The following is a 20592-nucleotide window of genomic DNA, read 5'->3' as shown; positions in this document are numbered from 1 at the left end:
GGCGCAGTACTTAGCTACTCGGTTAGAAATAGCATGACCCAGAAATGTTCAAAACTGACGATAAAGCAGCACAATTCTTCAAATGCAACACGCACTTTAATATACTTTGAAGTGTCGCGAATCACCCCGCCCAGCTAGATTAGGGTGATTAAAAAAAAAAAGAACACTCCATCGTGGTGACCTCGACGCGGGACCTCTTTTTCTGCAAAGAGACAGAGATTGAATTATCTTGCGTATCTGTTCATCGAATATTTTTATTCTGACATTAAAGAACATAACTTGTTTCGAAAGTGCTTGCAGAAGTCTATCGAAGGGAAGGACTTCTGCTAGGTCTTTTCGTGGAACGCTGACCGCAAAACCTATTGAGAACTCGCTGGCGGTATCCTACCTAGCACGCAATAGAGGCGTGGCCGACAGACGGCGACTCTTTCTCATGATAGTGCTAGGCTTTTTGTCATGATGATACAGTGCTAATGACCAACGATAAGGAAGATTTGCAGAGATTGATGTAGATCTGCGGTAACGAGCGAGATAACTTAGATTTGAGATTAAGTAAGAAAAAATCAACAGTCATGATTTTTAATGATATTGAAGGTAGTCAATTCAGGATGCAGGAGGTCACGCTAGAACTAACAGAAAAAAACAAATATCTGGGCATATGGATAAGCAATGGAACCGAGTGCCTAAGGGAACATGAAATATACGTAACGACTAAAGGTAGCAGGAATGCAGCAGTGATGAAAAATAGAGCCCTGTAGAATTTCAATATTGGTATGATGTTGTGAGAGGAATATGGAAAGAGGTCATGATTCCTGGTCTGACTTTTGGCAATGTGGCCTCGTGCATGATATCAGAGGATCATGCAAGTTTAGAAATTAGGCAACGTTGAAGGTATATGCTTGCTTTAGGAGCTCACGGGAATACACCAAATCAGGGAGCACAAGGTGATATGATATGGAAAACATTTGAGGGCAGGAAAGCTAGCAGCAAGATAAGATTTGAGAAGCGATTGAGAGAAATGAAACAAGAGCGTTGGGCTAGGAAGGTTTTCAGCTACTTGTACATGAGGAATGTTGATACAAAATAGAGGAAGCGACCCAGAAAATGGACGTGTAGTACTTAGAAAATAGCAGGAGGCCATACCAAAAAGAACTATCGGTTAAGAAGAAGTTGAAGAAAATAGAGAGCGATATGTGGAGAATTGGCATGATTAAAAAGTCAGCGCTAGAGATCCATCGAACTGTTAAGCAGGAAATTGCCAAGAAAAGGATCTATGATAATACTCGGGGCAGTTCTCTACTGTTTGAGGCCAGGACGGGGGTATTGCGAACCAAAACATATTGGGCGTAAACACGGTATGCAGTGCGTGTGGAGAGGGAGAAGAAACTGCCAAACATGTGATAGTGTTCTGTAAAGGGCTTGACCCTGTATACTCAGTTCCAGAAGTTGCGTGCAGCAGAGCCCAGGCAACACGACCCTAGAACGCAGGTTGTTGCGAAGCAGGATGTAGTGCCCCGTACATGTACCCCGTTGTTTGTACTCGTGACTTTTGCAAGTGGTCTCGTTAGAGGATTTTGTAGCGTTAACTACACTGGCCTCGCTGAGCCATATTCGCGTGGCGCTGGTCTGCGCATGCGCAATGATACTCCGCTGCCGCCGCGCGCGGCTCGCCGCTGGTGTGCGCGCAATTCGACGCGCTGCGCAGACGATCAGTGGTGTCATGCACCGCTTGATTGATTTGATTGATTGATATGTGGGGTTTCACGTCCCGAAACCGCCCTATGATTATGAGAAACGCCGTAGTGGAGGGCTCCGGAAATTTCGACCACCTTGGGTTCTTTAACGTGCACCCAAATCTGAGCACACGGGCCTACAACATTTCCGTGTCACGCACCGCAGCCGGCACCTCCCTCGCACTCGGCCGCGGCCGCGCGCGACTCCACGCCGCTGGTGTGCGCTTTCCAGAGGAGTGCCGTCATAGCTTTGGTAGACATATGGACGCCGACGCGCGCGCCTTCCCTGTAATGTCGCCATTTGACACTGCGCTAAAGCCGCTTGATAGCGCCTCTGACTGGCGTTTGCCAGTGTGGTAAAGCCATGGAGAAGGAGAGTGCAAATGTTGCTCAACGGTAAAGTAGAGCGGAGAAGCTTAACTCATCGTATCCCGAAGTAGTTGCCCGACAAAATAAATATACATGTGCCACATAATACGTATACCGCGTGTGTGTCATTGGAACAGCTGTAAGCATGATATCTGGAAAGCTAAGAATAATGAACTGAACCTTCGCTAACGCTACATATATCCTGGCATAGCTGAGCTAAGCCACTGCCACTTTTTTACTTGAAGCCTTCTCTGCGTGTTGTAGCTGTAATTTGTATGACGATTTTGTCGAATTTTCTGAAGAAAACAATTTTCGTGACTCCATGATACTGATGAAAGAGTTCTTGCATGTACGTGTTATAACATGCAAATGACGAAGGAAATAACGATGTTGTGGCTCGTATGTGTTATGTTTTTACTTATAAAGTACGAAGGAATGGTAGGAAACTGTCTAAACCTTTATGAGTAGTCCACACAGCCCGTGCATTCACAGCGCCGCGGAGGACCCAGTCTTGGGTTGTGATTAGTCCGCGGTGGCAGGGTTGGTCACTCCGGTGAAAATGGCGGCGCCTGGTTCACCTCTACGATATCGTTCCCGGATCAGCTTTTACGACAAGGTAGCGAATCAGTTGGCTCTAAATGTGTACGAGACACTGCGTAAGGAGGACGGCCGAAATGCAAGCATGAGCTCTCTCATTAAGAGAACGGCTGTGTTCACCAACGTCAGCGAGCATGCGCTGTGCAAGGCATGCCTATACGAAATCTGATGAAGCGTGGTGCTTTCATGTTCAATTCGGCTAGTGCGGCACTTTCCACCGAGACATGAGCCACTGAACCCTATCCCTCAAATGTCTACGTGCGAGTATCTCGAAGACGCGAGCTTTTAGGGTGCCGAGGAGAATACTTAACAGCTTTCACAATTACAGCTCACCTCACTGCGCAGTTGTACAGTGTCCCGAGACGCCCTTGGCGCTTTCTCTGCAGCGCACGCCGCTAGCAGACGATAAGGCGCGGAAGGTACACTTAGATGTGCTCGCCCTCCTGATTGGTTGACAAGGCCTGTAGCTTTCACAGTGCCGAACGGAACTTCTGAAACAGAGTATAGCTCGGATGATTGCGCACAGTTTTTCACAGCACTCAGGTTTAGGGACAGCGAGGACATAATATAATTTAAACGGGTAGAAATAGCTAGAAGGAGGTTATCGGATTGGTGGCTAAAATCTAGGTACGAGTGAAAATTAAATCCTTCACAGCAAAGTACTAGTCCTCAACTTCACTATTTAAAGGGAAAAAAATAGATAACTCTAGTTGTTGGTTCACTAAATATTTCGGCTATGTGGCGTTAGCCGCCGTCCTATATACGGCGTACAGCCATATCAATTCATTCAGTCCTCATTAGCAAAGTTCTTGCGGCTGCATGTTCCCATTGTACAAGTGCGCAGTTATCGCTTCATCACACAATTTGGACCGCAGGGTCGTTTGCTGGCCCTTTAATTAAGCTGAACTATCTTTATCTCTTTCCCGCAGGTCACATCAACCTCAAAGTCCACTTTCGGAGCCCTTTCGCGAGAGAGCAGTATCGACCAGCATGTCAAGCCTTGATCATCGAGATTGCCCCGCCGATCTGCGCGTATCGTGCACAAAGAACGGTGACGTCAGGTGCCGGCTGCTCGAACACCGTGTGGCCATCAATACAGTGCTCTTGCGCGCCGGTCTGGAAATAATGGAGGACCACAAAGAGGCCGGTGGCGTCCGCCTGGCGGTGAACGAGAGCCTCGTCTACAGCGACCCCGCCTGGAACACGTCAGTACACTGGCTGGAAAACCCGGCTCTGGAATATGTCCAAGACCTCATGGCAGATCACTGCTGCTTTACGGCGATGGAAGTGTATGCGAATGCCCCTTGTCCACCCCGGGTCGTCCAAGCCCTGAGACGCAGTCGCACGTTGAAACGGTTGGCCATCTACTTTTCCGACAAGAAAAAGTGTCCCGCCGACATGATCGCACTGGTCAACTCAATCCCGTCACTGGTGGAACTCGAATTCAAGAACGTGTACCGCAGCTTTATATTGGACAAAGGCCCACTCATGGAAGAAATATCGCAGCTCCTGAAGGTACTCGATACTAGGCGCGTACGCATGACTCTGGAAGAGGCGCGCGCATTTCTCTGGGCCCTCATGCGCAACCACACCGTGACGGACTTGACGGTCAACGAGAGCGTTTTCGGTGCTGGACGCCGAGATCGCGGTCGACTGTTTGCGCTGTTCGTCGCCAGGAGAGACGCTGTCCTCAGAAAGCTCACGCTGTTCGAGAACGATATTTGCGAAGACCGAGCTCTGTGGACGAGACTGACCAAAGCCCTGAGCAAGGCAACCACGTTGACCGAACTGAATGTGGACATGAAAATGGATCTGAGTATTTTGTAAGTCCATCGCTTCTGGTTTCTCGCGTTTGCTCAGCACGGGATTTGCTTTCACTCCATGTCTTACGCGGAAAGAGTTCCCGTTTCTCTCTCTCTCTCTCTCTTTCTCTGTTTATATAGGTATATCTAGTTGAAGAATTGGTTTACTTTCGTTGCTGTGTATATAAATGTATGAAAGGTGGCGCTTCAAGATAAGATATTTCCATTTATTTATTACGTCGACGTTTCGGTGAGACCCTGGCCTTTATCAAGTCTTGATAAAAGGCTGGCTCTTACCGAAATTTCAACGTAATAAATGAAGTTTTCTTGAAGTGCCACCTGTCATACTTTCTCTCTCTCTCTCGATATATATATATTGAGAGAGAGAGAGTCTGACTCCCAAATTAATGGATGTAATACACCAGTCTTTTAGGTACATCTTTAGTGGGATAACGTAGACTTCTTTTCTTTTTCAATCTACGCAAACACCGATCTAACTTGTGAGGATTGGCTCAAAGCGAAAAATGCCACATTGGCTACTACCCACTTACCCCAGCACATAAACCCCATTTCCACAATGCGTGAGAATTTACTTTTTTTTTCATTTACATAATCTATTTTAACAGTCTGCTTGATTTGGCTGATTGGGGCTGCATGGTAGATGAAGAAATACGTGGCTGATCACCCCATATAACAATCGGTATAACACGAAAATGTAACGTGTCTTCGCAGATGTACTTGAGGGTTTATTGTGCATTGGGCTCGAACCCGGGTCCACTGGGTGCAAGCCAAATACTCTGCCATTGAGCTACACTAGTGCTTGTGATTGTTTGCAAACTTGCCTTAGACACGCTTGATGTCAGGAAAGTAATCGCGTTAATACGACTTATAAAGCATTTTAAAACAGCGAAAGAACAACCAGTCGTCGCAAATACAAATAGCGTAACGAGTGGGGCGTTTGATGCTTGAACCCATTGCGAAAACTTGTTCACGTTCGCTTATGATGCTGATGCTGATGACCTCAGATGGATGGCGCTAAACCGCTAAACCCACAAAGGGGGATGGGCCAAAAACCGGGCGGCAGTATTCTCAAATGAAACTAAAATGAAAATAAAGCCAATTTGAAAAAATTAGTTTATAGATAATACTACCAATAATCAAAAATGTTTGCTGAGCAAGCGGTCAAACCATCTCTTGTTTTTGACAGACATCGCTACGAATTATAAGCTAAAGATCTGAAAAGGTTAGGGTTCACTAGCACGGTAATCTTTTAGTTGCGTTGATGTAATCAAATACAGTGGAGCATATATCCCTGTGGCAGTTACCTAACAAAGTGCCGCCAAGTGATAAAAGTAGCGGTAGATTTACTTGCATTCCTAGCTTATGAACTGGGGCGCATACCCCTTTCAGGCATAATTCCTCATCGTCGTCAGTCACTGCATTAACAATTGGCATGAAATTCCTTCCATGTGTTTAGAGGATACCACGCTTCTCAGAAGAATGACGAAAAATAGCATAGCGAATGCCAGCCTACTACCCAAAAGTATATTATTAATGCCCTAGTGGGTATCAAGCAAGTGTGATTGCAGTAGTTACCGAATGAGTTTTTGGAAAAGGCTCTGAAAGGCCACTCTTCTAGCTCTTGCTTGAACTGTACTGCGCCTTCTGTGCAGGCCTGGCGTTTTTATTTGTATATACCTTATGTAGTTGTGCATTTCTACCTTACAGGCCGATAATTTTGGATAAGTGCGTGCGAAAGTGTTTAGTCGTGACTGGCTTCTGCGACTTTCATGGCTTATGCGACATTCATCATAGCTTTCATCTGCTTTGTTTGGAGTCATTTATGTAGCAGGGACAGGCATATTAATTGTTAATTCATTTAAACAATTTGAATATAGAAAATAGCAATGCTGGCTACTTTCGCAATATATTAAAAACACTCCCTGTTCAAGGACAATCTATCAGCCTAGTTTTGAGTCTTGCAATTTGCAATTATTATTACATGTGCAGTATGTTCAATAATACATAATGATAAATATAAGAGGCGTAATTATTGCGTTGCACTCCAAGAGTCAGAACACCAAAGCTTCTGCAGGTGGAATTTTTTCTGCCGAAATTAAAATGTCTGTTTTATCACTGCGTCTTTTTTTTTTCAGTGCTGCAGTGACCGCGGAGTTCGCCCAAGTGGTTCGTCGGTGTAAGACCCTGCAGTCGTTGCAACTGCCTCGTGCTTTCGTCTATCGCCCCTCCACGATTCCGCAGCACCGCACGATGCCGCAGCACCGCACGATGCCATGGATTGTCGCCCTGTGGCACAACCGCAATTTGAGGAAGCTCTACATTTCCGTGTTCGGCATGAGCGAGGCGCAGTTCCAAAGTTTGCTCAGCGTTATCGCGAAAGGAGAGAATTTGACGAAGGTAGTGATCCAAGATGATCATTGGGAGGTGAATCTAGGAATGCTCTCCAGGGTGATACGAGAGCTCGGAATGTGCGATCGCCTTCACTTCAGGCGTCTTCACATCTCGCACATCGATTTTCAAGAACTCTCCAAAGTTCCCGAACTTTCGTGCGTGAAGTTGGAAAGGCTCCATGTCAGGCTGTGCGCCTTTCGCCCCGTCTTGGAGCCGCTGATGGAGTACGCCAACATGTTCTATCGTCCTGGAACACCAACGGAAATAACTATTGGCTGCGCGCTGCTGACAAGACGGTCCGCCTTCGAAAATGTGCTTATGTTGTTGGCCGAATCGTCAGCATTGACGCATGTGCACATCGACTTCTACGACCACTCGCTGGAGTTTCTGTGCGGCGGATGCGCCAACGTCTTTGACCGCGTGGTTTCGGCACTGGCGACAAACCCCCTCATCACCGTGATGGAGCTGCCTTTCTTCCCGTTGGAAACAACGCACCTCGACACTCTGTGCAACAGCGCCCGCGAGCACCGAAGCCTCACCGTGGTCAAGTTTCGTTCCTGCTATAGGGAGTGGAAACAGCCATCGGCAGACTTCCAAGCAGCTGTCATGAGGGTAAGACCCATTCGTCCATGTCTACAACTTCTCTCTCTCTCTCTCTCTCTCTCTCTCTCTCTCTCTCTCTCTCTCTCTCTCTCTCTCTCTCTTTATTTCTTGTATAGGGTGAGTGACAACATGTGGGCATATATTCTCTGCAACATTTACCAGACAGTCGGGGTTTTCGATGATACGTTGCCGCCATCCGGCTCTTTCATTTTTAGAGCTTCCACTGCCATCTGCCGTTTTGGTAGGGCTTTATTAGGGGTCGGCACAACCACTACTGCGAGAAGCAAAGCCTCTGGAATGAATAGATGCTTCGTGGTTTTTCCGCTGAGGGAAGGCCGCGCGTAAGTGCAGTGCTCTCTATTGAAGGGAGTAGCATATCTCACCCACGCCCCTCCCCCCCCCTTTTTTTTTGGTCAAGTACTAAAAGAAAGGAGTTACGCAGCCGATATTATGATGCACTCTCTGAAAATGTGGCAAATGTACCCAGTGTACTTACAAAATGCACAATACCGATTTCAAGAAGTCAGATGAGTGAATATGTTGTGTTTGTTTGAGTTTCAGTAATTATTCCTTATAAGCAAGTAATTAGGTGTGTATTTATTGTTAAACAAGTCATTTTCCTGCGTTGCACAAGTAGTGATAAATTGATGGCTCAAGTTGTGAGCGCAAACGCTCTTGCGATGCATTCATTTCGAGAAGAGGAAAATGACACTCGACATTTGTCCAGCCAGGCGGCGCGTGAAACGGCTTGTTGGAAACCCTGAAGCCTTCACCAAAGTGATTGGTTACAGTCATAACGATCACCCATTTTTAAAACATTCAAATTCACGAGCATCAATATAGCGCCACATCACTAGGTAATCATGCACATATATTACTGTCATGAATGAGAACGGCTCGAACACACAACGAGCAACGGCCCCTAGCGGCAGCGCAACAAGTGTACGCGGTACGCCAAGCTCAAGTCAAGGAGCATTTGAATGTATCCCCATGCCTTAGTAATATGTTGGAAAAAAAATCGTAGCATTAACTCCAAAGGTTCGTCTAACAAGTCCTACTGTTATTTGCTTATGGATAAGGCTCTTTCCTAGCCTCTTTTTGTTGAAGGTTTTAGAGTACACAAGTCGTTTACACAAACTTATAGCCACCACTGCTGAACGGGGCATAAAACAATACGCGTCGGTTTTGCTTGAGGCAAATAAAAGATTGCACTTTTCAGCATGCAGATGGCGGTCTGATTGCCGCCTTAATAGAGTTATAGTAGATAGCCCCTTTAGGTAAAAGAAGCATATAAAGTAACTGCACGTCATGAAAGAAAGAGTTTAAAAGGAACATTGCTTAGTGCAATAAAAATAAAGAGAAGAGCCAAAGCAAGAAAAAAATTGCGCGTTGGCAGCTTAGATGAAGACCTTTGCTGCCCTCACTTTCTTTATAGGGCAGAGGCTTCTGAATTTACTTCGTCATCTATGGGCCTCCTCATCTATGGCACCCTTCTGCTGTTTTATTTTCTGTTTGAATGTCTGTCAATTGTAATCATCTATGCCTATATCCCCAACTTTCTACCAAACATTGCATTCGCAGTTACAAGACGCGGTGCGCCAGAACGCCTCCCGCATGAAGGCCGCAGTGGAGTACGTCCGGGGCGAAATCACCGCTGATGGAGCGAGAGCCGTAGAAGAACTGCTCGACCATCCGCAGCTGTTGGAACGAGTCCGTGACGAGGCCGGGGTGACCGACGCCAGAGCCGAGGAGATGGTCAAGGATGCCGGGAAGAGTGTACGGAACATGGACATCCACCGTTTCCTGTGGGTAACCGGCGTGGTCAGTCAGAGGCAAGCGTCGCGTCACGACACCGACGCCAAAGAGTTCCACATCCTGGACTTGCCAGTGGACTGCTGGCTGCACATCCGCCAGTTTCTCAAGCTTAAGGACGTCGCCTCCGGTTGACAAGGAACGGCGTCCTTTTTTTCAGTTCCTTTGAGTGTACTACATGTGTACGTTGAGAAGTTTTGTGCATAAATGGGTGCTAGCACGACAATTTTTCGTTGTCTTCTTTTTCTTTTTCTTTGTTAGATGTATGAAGAGGCCCCCAAGAGCCTCGAAAATGTTCTCTCGTAAGCGCGACTGCAGACTGACAGCTGATCAGTACTTTTATTTAAAAAATCGGCAGATACCACGTATACCTTGGGAATCGATGATATGCGAAGCACGAATGAGAAATGTTGATATGTCACTTTGATTGATATGTGGGGTTTAACGTCCCAAAACGTTGATATGTCACTTTAAAATCAGCACAACGTTACGAGGTGGAGGTAAGTAAGGCCGTGCATGACTTCCGTGTCATGATTATCATGTTTGGATGTGTCCTTTACCTTCGTAATCTATTTACGTCACGTGATACCAAATTTAGTATGTGTGGAGCTAGCGAAACGGCCACGAGCACGCTATGAGCATGGTATGTTGTCATGTTCTTACATGACGCGCCTGTCGCGATTATCATGGGTCCACCAGTCATCTATTTTGTCATCCATTGACGTTACGCAACAACAATCTTGGTATATGAGGAGCTAGCAAAATGGCCTCGAGCGCATCATGAAGGGCCCCGTATACTCCAAAGTAGCGTTGACGCGCGCGCACGCTGGGCACAGCGACTCTACGCTAGCACAACGCGAGCACTCAATAGCTTGACGCCAGGTGCGACCAGCGTCCGTCGGCGCGGCCCGACGGCAAGCGGTGCGAAACACGACATGCTGCATTTCGCGCCGATGTGTTACTCGGTCAACACTGCATCTCCCTCCTTTCGTGACAGAGGGATGCCGTACGCGCTGAAACGCACATGCGTCAAAGCAACGCAGCGTGACCCGCGCCTGCGAGTATACGCAACGCCGACTAAATTTCAAGGCCGAAAGGCTGCCGCAGTGACGTCAGAGGTTGGGGGCCCAGTTGCCCAACTGAGCATGCTCAGTAAGACTTTTTTTTCCACATCTTTTATTCGGCCCAATCAAGCCGCAGCAGCTGCGAGAGCGGGAGCGTTGGTTCTCCTAAAACGGGAACGAAACACAGGCTTTCCACCGCGTTCGCGGCGTAACTGGGCCCCCTACCCTCTTACGTCACTGCGGCAGCCTTTCGGCCTTGAAATTTAGTCGGCGTTGGTATACGGCAGGATCGGCGCCCGGCGTGGAAACGCCGGCGTGACGAGACGAAATGAATGCCGGCGAGCACGCGCACCGCGTCAAGTCGAAATTTATTGGCGCCTTGAGTGACATGTAGTCATGTTCTCACATGACACGCACCTCATGATTATCCCGTTCACACCAGTCACATACCTTTGTTATCCATTGGTGTCACGTAACACCAAATTTGGCATATGTGAAGCTAGCGTAACGTCCGCGAGCGCATCATCAGTGTGGCATGTAGTCATGTTGTTACATGACACGCGTGTCGTGATTTTCATGTTTGGATGTGTCATTTACTTATGTATTCCGTTCGCGTCGCCTAATACCGAGTTTGGTACATGTGAAGCTAGCGAAGCGGCCGTGAGCGCATCTTGAGCGTAGCATGTACTCAAGTTGTTACATGACCCGCATCTCGTGTTTATCATTTTTGCACCAGTATCATACATTCGTCATCCATTGACGTCCCGTAATACAAAATTTGATATAAGTGAAGCTAGCGAAACGATCGCAAGCGCATGATGAGCGTGGCATGTAGTCATGTTGCTACATGACACGCATCTCATGATTACCATGTTTGCACCAGTCACACACCTTCGTCATCTATTCACGTACCGTAGTACCAAATTAGGTATATGTGAAACTAGCGAAACGGCCGCGAGCGCATCATGAGCGTGGCATGTATTCATGTTTTTACATGACACGCATGTCATGATTTACATGTTAAAGTCTGCCGCTTGTGTACGCCATGCAGTCTTGTCATACCAAACCAGTTTTGCAGCGTGCCATGTGAACGAAACCACTGCAGATGCTGCAGGAGCCTGAAATGTATATCATGACATTTATGGCATGCATGTCATCATTTTCATGTTATGACTGTATCGTACACGTGGTGCAATATATGCGCATGAACTGCGTAGAGATGTACCTGATACGCACGCATTCAGCGCATATAACCAGCTGACGTTCAATAAACCGGGGTCTTTTCCCCACCGGCTACCAGGCGTATCATGTCATGGGTACAATGACTAGTCAAATATGTTCTTCATACAGTCATGTTATCCTATACCAAGTTTGGTATCGATACCATTATCGGAACGGCCAGTAGAGCTAAAAGTCATAGGCGGCTAGATAGATAGATAGGTAGATGGATAGATAGATAGACAGACAGATAGATAGATAGATAGATAGATAGATAGATAGATAGATAGATAGATAGATAGATAGATAGATAGATAGATTTAGTCACGCCGTATTTTGGTTTAAGCAGTGCGTGCACCAGGCGTGAACTTGCGTGAATCTGCATCCATGAATGGACGTTCATTGAACATCTATGCAGACACATCCACGAATGTTCTTGCAAGGATGTGCCATGCAACGGCACCTTTCTCGTTGCTAACTATAGTAAAGCACGAGCATCACTAATCAGAACGAGCGTCGCCGATTCGCTTTTTCACCCTCCGCGTGCATGCGATGCGGATAGCGCGTGGATAGGCCCTTAATGCGCAAAACAGGCAGGCGGGAAAAGCAGGCAGTAAGATACAGTAACGAAATTAATAGGCTTCAGGGATAGCATGAAATTAGCTCTCATGGAATAGTTACGCCTAACTTTACATACTTCGTAGAAACTTTCATTCTATATGCAGCGGAATTAAACAGGCTAGAAATGACGATTCCAGAAATCTTGTCCAATTCGAGTTTAGCGCGCTGCGGGTTTATCGTGGTCAAAAATAAAAAGTAAGAGCAAAATGAACCCTTATAGACGGCCCCTGAAATTTGAAAAAGAGGCAAGCGGGGGAACATAGAAATAATTTTGATGGAAACTATGTGCGACTTCAGCAGGGTGCTGTCCCGCCAAACTATAGAGTCAATGGGCAAACGCGGTTCCGCCAAGCATCCAATCACAATTTATGGCAGCGACAAAAAAAAAAAAAAAAATGTCGACCGGATGCGACATCCACGATTCTTACGTATTCGCGTATGTCGAACCAGCACTTCGTTTTCTAAAAAAATAATTAATAACATAATATTAACATATAAATAAATAATAATAAATAAACAATAATAAATAAATAACGAAGAAATAAAAACATCTGGTGTTTTACGTTTCAAGACTACTATGTGGCTATAAGAGACGCCGTATTTGATGGCTCCGCGAAACTTGAGCACGCAGTGTTTTTTATTTACGTGCACTGACGTCACACAGTCCACGGGCCTAAACCGTTTCGCCTCCATTGAAATGTGACCGTCACCGCTGGTATCGAACCCATGACCTTTGAGTCAGCACCATAGCCACTGTTCCACAGCGGTGGACACTTTACAGAAACATAGCGCTCTCGGGCTAAACCAAGTGTCGAGACTCACTCGCTGGATTCCGTGCCGACCGGTTGTGCCCTCGCGATCTCCGACGTCAGCGTAACTCTGGCCGACTGGGCTGGCCCTACGTCATCTCCTGACGCCGGTCTTCGACGACAGCGTAGCTCTGACCTATACTGGACTTGCCCTTACGCCATCTCCTGACGCCGACAAGAGCTCTCGCAAGTGGTGCCCCGTCCTCGGACTCCTGTGACCGTGTTTCCATCTTTCCTATCTCTACTATCTTCTAGATATGTCCTCGCTTGCTGGCCCAGCGCATCTCTCTCTATATATATACATTTAATCCTATTCTTTTAATCCCTTTTCACCCCCATCCCTCGCGAGCTATTGTGGAGGTGTTGCACCCTGATGCAGACAGTTACGGGGCTCACTTTTCTCTTATTTTCCCTCTTATAACCACTATAAACCAAGAGTCCGTATAAGGGTGTTGGTGTTTAATTTGCAAAATTATTTCCTAGCTTGAAACCAAGAGGAACCCGCTTCAGCTTTTTTTAAATAAACGCCATTTAGTTTTACTGCGCAGCATACTGAATTATCACTTTTCCCGCAGAACCGCCTCCCAAGAGTGGACGACTGAATATGCCACAAAGAGACACCTTTATCAAAAGTGGCAAATGTTATTCGGGCACAGCCTAGGTTTTACTTGTTATCGCGAAAAAAATTGTTACCGGCACTTTTTTTTTCTTTTGCCATTTACATGAGCTGGGCGCATAGCTTAATCGCTACTTTGACAATATCACACGTGAAAGAAAAAAATGAAGTTTCAAGAGATTCGGACGCTTTCCTCCGTTTTATTACGGTGGACAACAGTTTCATCACGAATTGTCCTGTATGAAAACATAATTAATTTCAATCACACGAAAGCTATTTCACAGGGATACGTGAAATGCCTTTTGATTCGAGATCGCTTTCAAACCAGGTATCAAATGCTACCTATCGAAGTTTGAAAGTGCAGCCACGAAAGAAAAAAAAAAAAACTTCTCCTCCAAGCACCAAGCGATGTTAACGATGACCCTCAAACGGGTTCCGCAGTTTCCGGTATACAGTTGGCGTGGAACGAGCTATTCATATAGGGACGAGTTTCTACGCTGTGCCGTGCCGACACTCGGCCGTGATTACTAAAATTAAAACGGAAAATTTACTTAGAAGTGTGGCAGCTTGGGCTAGTTGGTATGACATGACGATGGTTATAGCGCGAGAACAGAAGGACGACAAAGAGACAAGAAGGACACGAAGAGCACGAGCGCTTGTGTCCTTCGTGTCCTTCTTGTCTCTTTGTCGTCGTTCTGTTCTCGCACTATAACCACCGGAAAGTTTACTTCTTAAAATAGAACTTGTTCTGATATGTTGTTAGTGGTTCATGAGGAAAAGGAAGAAGGCACCTAATTTCTGTCTGCTTACAGGCGACACGGCGCAGTGCGGTTCTGATATAAGCATGCGCATATATTCGTCGGCAGCATTTTCTCTTGGGGAGGGGGGGTTGCGAACAATGGTTGCATAGCTGGTGAAAGAGGGTAAAAGCACTGGTGTATTATGAGTGTTAGGGGAGGGGAAATCACTTTGAGGCTTGAGGGGGACAAGTGCTCCTTTTCCGAATGCGTGGTTACCGCCTTGAAGAACCAGTTCCTGCTTCCCTCGCGACGCTCTGTACCGCACTTGTGAACGCGCTGTCGCACTTGCCAGGAATGGTGGTGGTGGTTCGAAGTGAGGAACAAAGGCAGCGACACAGTGCACTGCCTCCAGGAATGAACTCGCGTCTTCATAGTGCGGCTAATCACCGGCACACAGCAAAAGCCTGGGTTATTGTGCTATTTTCTACGGATAGCATCTGCTGCAGAAGCCAGTGCTGTCCCGCTTGCGACGATAGTACATTCCTGTATGTGAAGAATAGGACGAGTACCCACGGACCGGGGATGATTTTCTGAGCATCCAGGACACCTTGACCCTGTTTTGGGACAGTGGTGGTAACGAAAACGCTTTCGCGAAGCCGGAAACTAGTTTATTCGTGTTCTTGTGCACCTGCACCTCTAGTATATAGCTTTGCATTCCGCGTCGTGGTTGCTTGGAACGTGCTCAACAATGACACGAAAACTCAGAAGCGGTGACAAAAATGTCCACACAGCTCCACCAAAAAGCGAACGAAGAATCAAGCTTGTTCTTTCGCATTCAGCTTACTTTGAGAAATCTTTATTTATTTATTTATATTTATTTATTTATTTATTTATTTATATGTGGGGTTTAACGCCCCAAAACCACCACATTATCATGAGAGACGCTGTAGTGGAGGTCTCCGGAAATTTCGACCACCTGGGGTTCTTTAACGTGCAGCCAAACCTAAGCACATTAACCTACAGCATTTTCGCCTACATTGCTTGAGAAACCTCGCGTGTAGGAATTGAGCCTAATCAGAACTATATGTGGTCGAGTGTGCGAATTGGTTGTACCTGTCAGAGCTACGTGGTGCCAGCTAAATTTCGCGCTAACGGTTTGGGAAACTGGAAAATGTAAACCAGAGGCTTTTATACATATTCAGAAATCTGCAAGGCGTATTTCCTGCAAGGTTGTTTTCCAACCAAAAGCTCTCGTGCACGGACCAGTTTTCACGCTCACTGAGCTTTTACCCCTCCGAATTCCAGTGAAAGCACAAACCGACTTGCCCCTGCTGAGTATTTAACATGAGGTTGTTGGCCACGTTGCACCTGTCGTTCGTAAACAAGGGTGCGGGGGAAAGCTCGAACACAATGAGCAAAAAAAAAAAAAGGGCAGTCTGTGAACGAGAGGCTTTGGTTGGAAAACAACCTTGCAGAGAATCCCCGTTGCAGATCTTTGCAAATGGTCAATTGTACCGAACTATAATAGGGCGATAAAACCGGAGGGAATGTCGAGGAAAAAGTTAATAATTACCTTATTTTCTCTACGACACGAAAGGAATGAGCGAGACTTGAAAAAGTACAATTTTTAGGAATATTTCATTCTGGTTCGTGCATAGCCAGCGCGTATATTCCATCATCAACATTTCCTCCATATCCTCCAGTGCCACAAATGTTTTAGAAAGGGCTCAAAACAGAGCTGTCACCCAACCTCGCAAGATTTAGTGCAGGGTATGTTTTTAATAAGCAGTTGACCCGTTTATAAGGGACACGCTCAGAGCAGCATTTCAAGTTCCTTTAAGCAGAATCTCGTTGGCGTGTCTTACAAGCAGGGTACCAGCAATACACTCTCCCATCATACCAGATTTTAATGTAGGCACACCAGTGTCTCTTGTAGCCTTCAGTCTCCTAGATCAGTGTCTTATAAAGATGTTCCACTGTGCTTCCTCAGGGGAAGAACCACCTACTGCAAATATTGTCAGTGAATTATTGATGCTTTGAAAATTTGTAACGGAGTTTGCTTGATAATATCGACATTGAAGTTATTGGGGGTCTGTCTTCAAGCTGCAGAAGAAGGTTGTTATTTCAGTTTTGTTTGTGAATGTTTTCTACGAAAGCAGATCACTTTCTCAAAAAAAAAAAACATTACTGAAAGAAAGCAAGCTTTCCACACCAAAGAGCGCTTACCTTTTATTTTTTTCAAATGCTGGAACAGTCCCTCCCACAGAGACTAAATAAATTCAGTTTTGTCCTGTCTATTCTTAGTTACCTGATGCAAAAAAAATGAATTTCTTTGTATTTTGCTTATTCCTACTTTTCTATTTCTTAAAAGAGTGCAATCTTGCCTACATGTATAAGATATTTATTATTGTGCCACTTTCAACTATGTACTTTTGTTGTCTGTTTACTGTTTTAGTTGACCTCAAAATTGCTGTCACTTTTCCCACTTGTTTTGTTGGGATGTGGGGCTATAGCCAAACTGCGTTTGTATCACAGTTTTTTTTCCCGCATTCCATACTCTATATTATATCTTTGTCGTGACTTAAAAAAATCAATGTCGATGTGTAACTGTGTGGTAAAAATAAACTTCCCACTTCAAATATCAATAGACCTTTTTCAAGCAATCCCGAGCCGGCTGTTTCACCGCCCGCTGCTCGTTGGCGCCGTGCGAGCACGAAACGAGAATAACTTGTCCCCTCTTGTTGGTTATCATTAAATCCTGAACCCTACATACGACCTGCATGTATATCTACGCACGAAATGAGAAAGGAATAACGCAGTCAGTGTAGGTATCACTAGGAGGATGTACATCGAGCAACGGAGTGGCATGCCTGCATTTACGCACATTTACAGCACTTACGTCTCCATTGAAAATGCGGCCACCGCTGCCGGGATTCGATCCCACGACCTGCGGGTCAGCAACCGAGTATATTAGCCCCTGAGGCGGGACAAGACCACCGCGGCGAGACAAGTTGGTACATATGGTCTCGGTGAGAATACCGGCAGCACCAAATGAAGCTGAGGAAACCGAGACAAGAAGTTCTCCTTGTCCTTGTATTATTTTTTTTCTTGTCTCGGTTTTTCCAGCTTTGTTTGATGATGCTTGTATTCCTACCAAGCCTATATGTTGCATTTAAGGTAATATTTCAGAAATTTGCTGATGAAGCGATATGGTACACGGCACTGCAGAACGTTCTTTAGGTGGTTGGTTCGCTTAGCGAGTGGCTCCGGTCACTCAAGTAAATAGAAAAAAAAAACGGAAAGGATATGTGCGGTGTGTTAAATCAGCAAAGAGAAAGCATTTGAAGATATCCCTAATCTTGGGGCTTTTGTTTAGGGCCCTTATTGTGCAGACTCCTCCACACCTTGCTTGGTTGGTATGTCGGATTTAACGTCCCAAAGCCACCATATGATTATGAGAGACGCCGTAGTGGAGGACTCCCGAAATTTCGACCACCTGGGGTTCCTTATCGTGCACGCAAATCTGAGCACGCGGGCCTACAACATTACCGCCCCCATCGGAAATGCACCCGCCGCAGCCGGGATTCGAACCCGCGACCTGCGGGTCAGCAGCCGAGTACCTTAGCCACTAGACCACCCCGGCGGAACTCCTTCACACCTTGCTTGCGGCCACAGCCGAGAAAGACTTCTGACATTTATTCTTTGCGTTAGTCACGTCAACACTGTCGATGTCAGGTTTTTCGTAACGCTCACGCGTTAAAATTGCCCATGTGTGTTCTCGCTGTTCCTGAGCTCTAATATTTGTTTCCTCTGTTTCTTCCCTCCTCCCGAAAGAGTGAGCAGGCGTTGTGCCCCTCCAGGTGGCAGTTGCCAGCTTGCTCTCTCCCTCTTTCCTCTGTGTCCTTGTGTATCTGTGTATGCAAATCAAGTAGATAAATGTATAATAGATAGCAAGTGTCAATACACTGTGGCACATACCCACATACCAGTGGCACATACCCAGCGGCAGGTATGCGCCCCTGTTTCACGGGAAGTGTTGAACGACGTACGCGACGGGATTAGGGCGTTATTCGACCAGTGGGCCATATTCGTTAAACCAGGTCACCTTGCCATACTAATCTTGGTTCACGCCAAGGGGGTGATTACGAGAGCACCCAGACGTAAACGGATAGATAGATAGATAGATAGATAGATAGATAGATAGATAGATAGATAGATAGATAGATAGATAGATAGATAGATAGGCGCCGAAAATGCTCACAGTTCGGAAATAAATAAATACACGAACAAGAAGGAAGAGAGCCCGCACAAGCGCAGGCTAACAGCAAATTTTATTTTCTAAAAAGATTAAGAAAAGGTAAGGAGGACACGTGCTTATGATAACAAGTAGCGGTTTGTTACTCAATCTCGAGTTTATACCGGTTCACCAACGGTCACGCGACACATTCTCTCTTTCTTCTTGTTCATGCTTTTTTTTTTTTTGCTGTCAAATCTCATCCACAATGCAATATCAACTCGCCCAATACTCGGTCCTTTTAAGTAACCTTTGCACCCACAATTACACCGAAAGTATACCCAGGGTAATTTTGGCCGCCTATACCATAAACTTCGGCTAGGTATACTGCGTAAAAGTTACGCGTACTAAACACCTTGTTAACGAAAATGACGAGCCATTGGCCATACCTGGAATAACTCCACGTCGAACCCTTGGGAGTGTCGGTTGCAATTGCCAGGACAAAGCGTAGTGGATGTCCTGATATCCGGAGTCATTATAAATGGTCGAGGGTGCGATGCTGTCGGGCGTTCTAGCAGGGAGCACCCAACTGTGCATTTTCCTACTTGAAATTTCACCAGTTTCAGTCTCACTATGCTACAGTTCTTCGATAGTACTATCCACGATACCCTGTTGCGCATGTCGGTGCAGTCGGCGCACTTGTCACAGTAAGCATACAGGCCACCACGTACGTCAGGGCCGATGACTCCACCGGCCAGGTCAACCGCAGCTCCGAAGGTGGGGCCAGTAGCCGCAAGGCAAAACACCTTGGTGATCGTCCGGGTGCCTCGGCGACAAAAAAAAAAAATGCTGAAGGTCAATAATACCTTGGTGCCCGAGAAAGGAAAGCAGAATTTGAGCCGAAGGAACTTCCAGGAGCGAAATTCCGGCGAATCAGGCAGTTTCTCTGCTACAATTTCCTGCTCAGATGAGACAATGCTGAGGGTCCCCTCGCAAGTCAACCATGCATGTGAGAAGCTTTCAAAGAGGTGCTTCTTTAACGTCTCGTTGCCTTGCACAAGCCCAAATACACTGTTAAACTGCGCCTAGCCCACTCCAGCTATGGAAATGTAAAGATGTGAAGAACACGCAATTCCCGGGCCACCTTCAGAGCGTAGATCAGGGATTGCGGCCAACGCATATCAACGCATTCCCTTAATCTGAAGTCAGGTGATCGGCGTGATGTTGGCAACTGCAAGCGTCGCAGCTTGGCACACCTAAAAACGATCTGAGCGAAGCTTTCGCAGATGGTGGTGCTGGGTAACACGTGCTCAAGATAGGTTGTAAATGTGCAAATACCACTTTTTTTTTCTGTTTGACAGGAAAGAATCATCGCGCTTGCGCAGTAGAGTCACGTGCTCTCGCACGCAGACGGGCAACGGCAGCGCCGCTTTTACCACCTGGCGGACATCCAACTAGAAATAAATCACAACCAGAACTATGGTGCAAGAATACTTTAGGTGAGGGAACGCCAGGACTATCCACTGCGTGATAATGTTCTGCTTCGCTAGGAGCCTGGGAGATGGCGCTTCAAACCTCGCCTCGGCTTCCATTCGGCCCTTGTCAGTGCAGGAAAGCCCCGTGATGTAGGAAAGTAGCAGTGCTCAGTTATCGTCGCCACAACACCCTCGCCGCGCCGTTGACCTCCTCCCTTATCAGCCCCTCTTTCGCGGCACTGCTCTATAGGCGTGTCGCGTGGTTGATATCACGCGATTACCCGGTTTTCTCTGATTTGGAAACGTCGGCCACGTGCCTGATGTGGTTTGCGGAATTTGCCAGCAACCCGCCACGATCCTCAGTCCGGCGAGCTATCTATCGGCACGTCGCAAATGCGGACATAACCAGTCCCTCCCCGCCAAGTGCTCGCTTCGCGGCTTTCGCTCGCCTAAAGTATTCTTGCACCGTGAACAGAACATCTTTTTC

The 20592-nt window shown here is 46.5% G+C and overlaps 1 protein-coding gene and 1 long non-coding RNA gene across 2 annotated transcripts in view; one reads left to right on the top strand and one right to left on the bottom strand.

Moving 5' to 3' along the window:
- Positions 1-20450, bottom strand: part of LOC142767315 (uncharacterized) — a 78304-nt gene extending 57854 nt beyond the window's left edge. The window contains exon 1 of the long non-coding RNA XR_012884817.1: positions 19080-20450. This is a non-coding gene — a long non-coding RNA (uncharacterized LOC142767315). The remainder of the gene's footprint in view (positions 1-19079) is intronic.
- Positions 6664-9545, top strand: LOC142766824 (uncharacterized). Its single transcript, XM_075868048.1, has 2 exons — positions 6664-7525; positions 9098-9545. The coding sequence occupies exons 1-2, from the start codon at positions 6773-6775 to the stop codon at positions 9461-9463; spliced, it is 1119 nt and encodes a 372-aa protein (XP_075724163.1). The 5' UTR covers positions 6664-6772; the 3' UTR covers positions 9464-9545.
- Positions 20451-20592: the final 142 nt, after the last annotated feature.

Source organism: Rhipicephalus microplus, chromosome 7, assembly GCF_043290135.1.
Source record: "Rhipicephalus microplus isolate Deutch F79 chromosome 7, USDA_Rmic, whole genome shotgun sequence".
NCBI classification, from domain to species: domain Eukaryota; kingdom Metazoa; phylum Arthropoda; class Arachnida; order Ixodida; family Ixodidae; genus Rhipicephalus; species Rhipicephalus microplus.
This window is presented reverse-complemented; position numbering and strand designations above follow the sequence as displayed.

Coding starts and splice junctions, on each gene's coding strand:
- LOC142766824 (XM_075868048.1), top strand. CDS start 6,773: ATGCCGCAGCACCGCACGATGCCATGGATTGTCGCCCTGTGGCACAAC. Junction 7,526..9,097: donor TCCAAGCAGCTGTCATGAGG/GTAAGACCCATT, acceptor TTGCATTCGCAG/TTACAAGACGCGGTGCGCCA.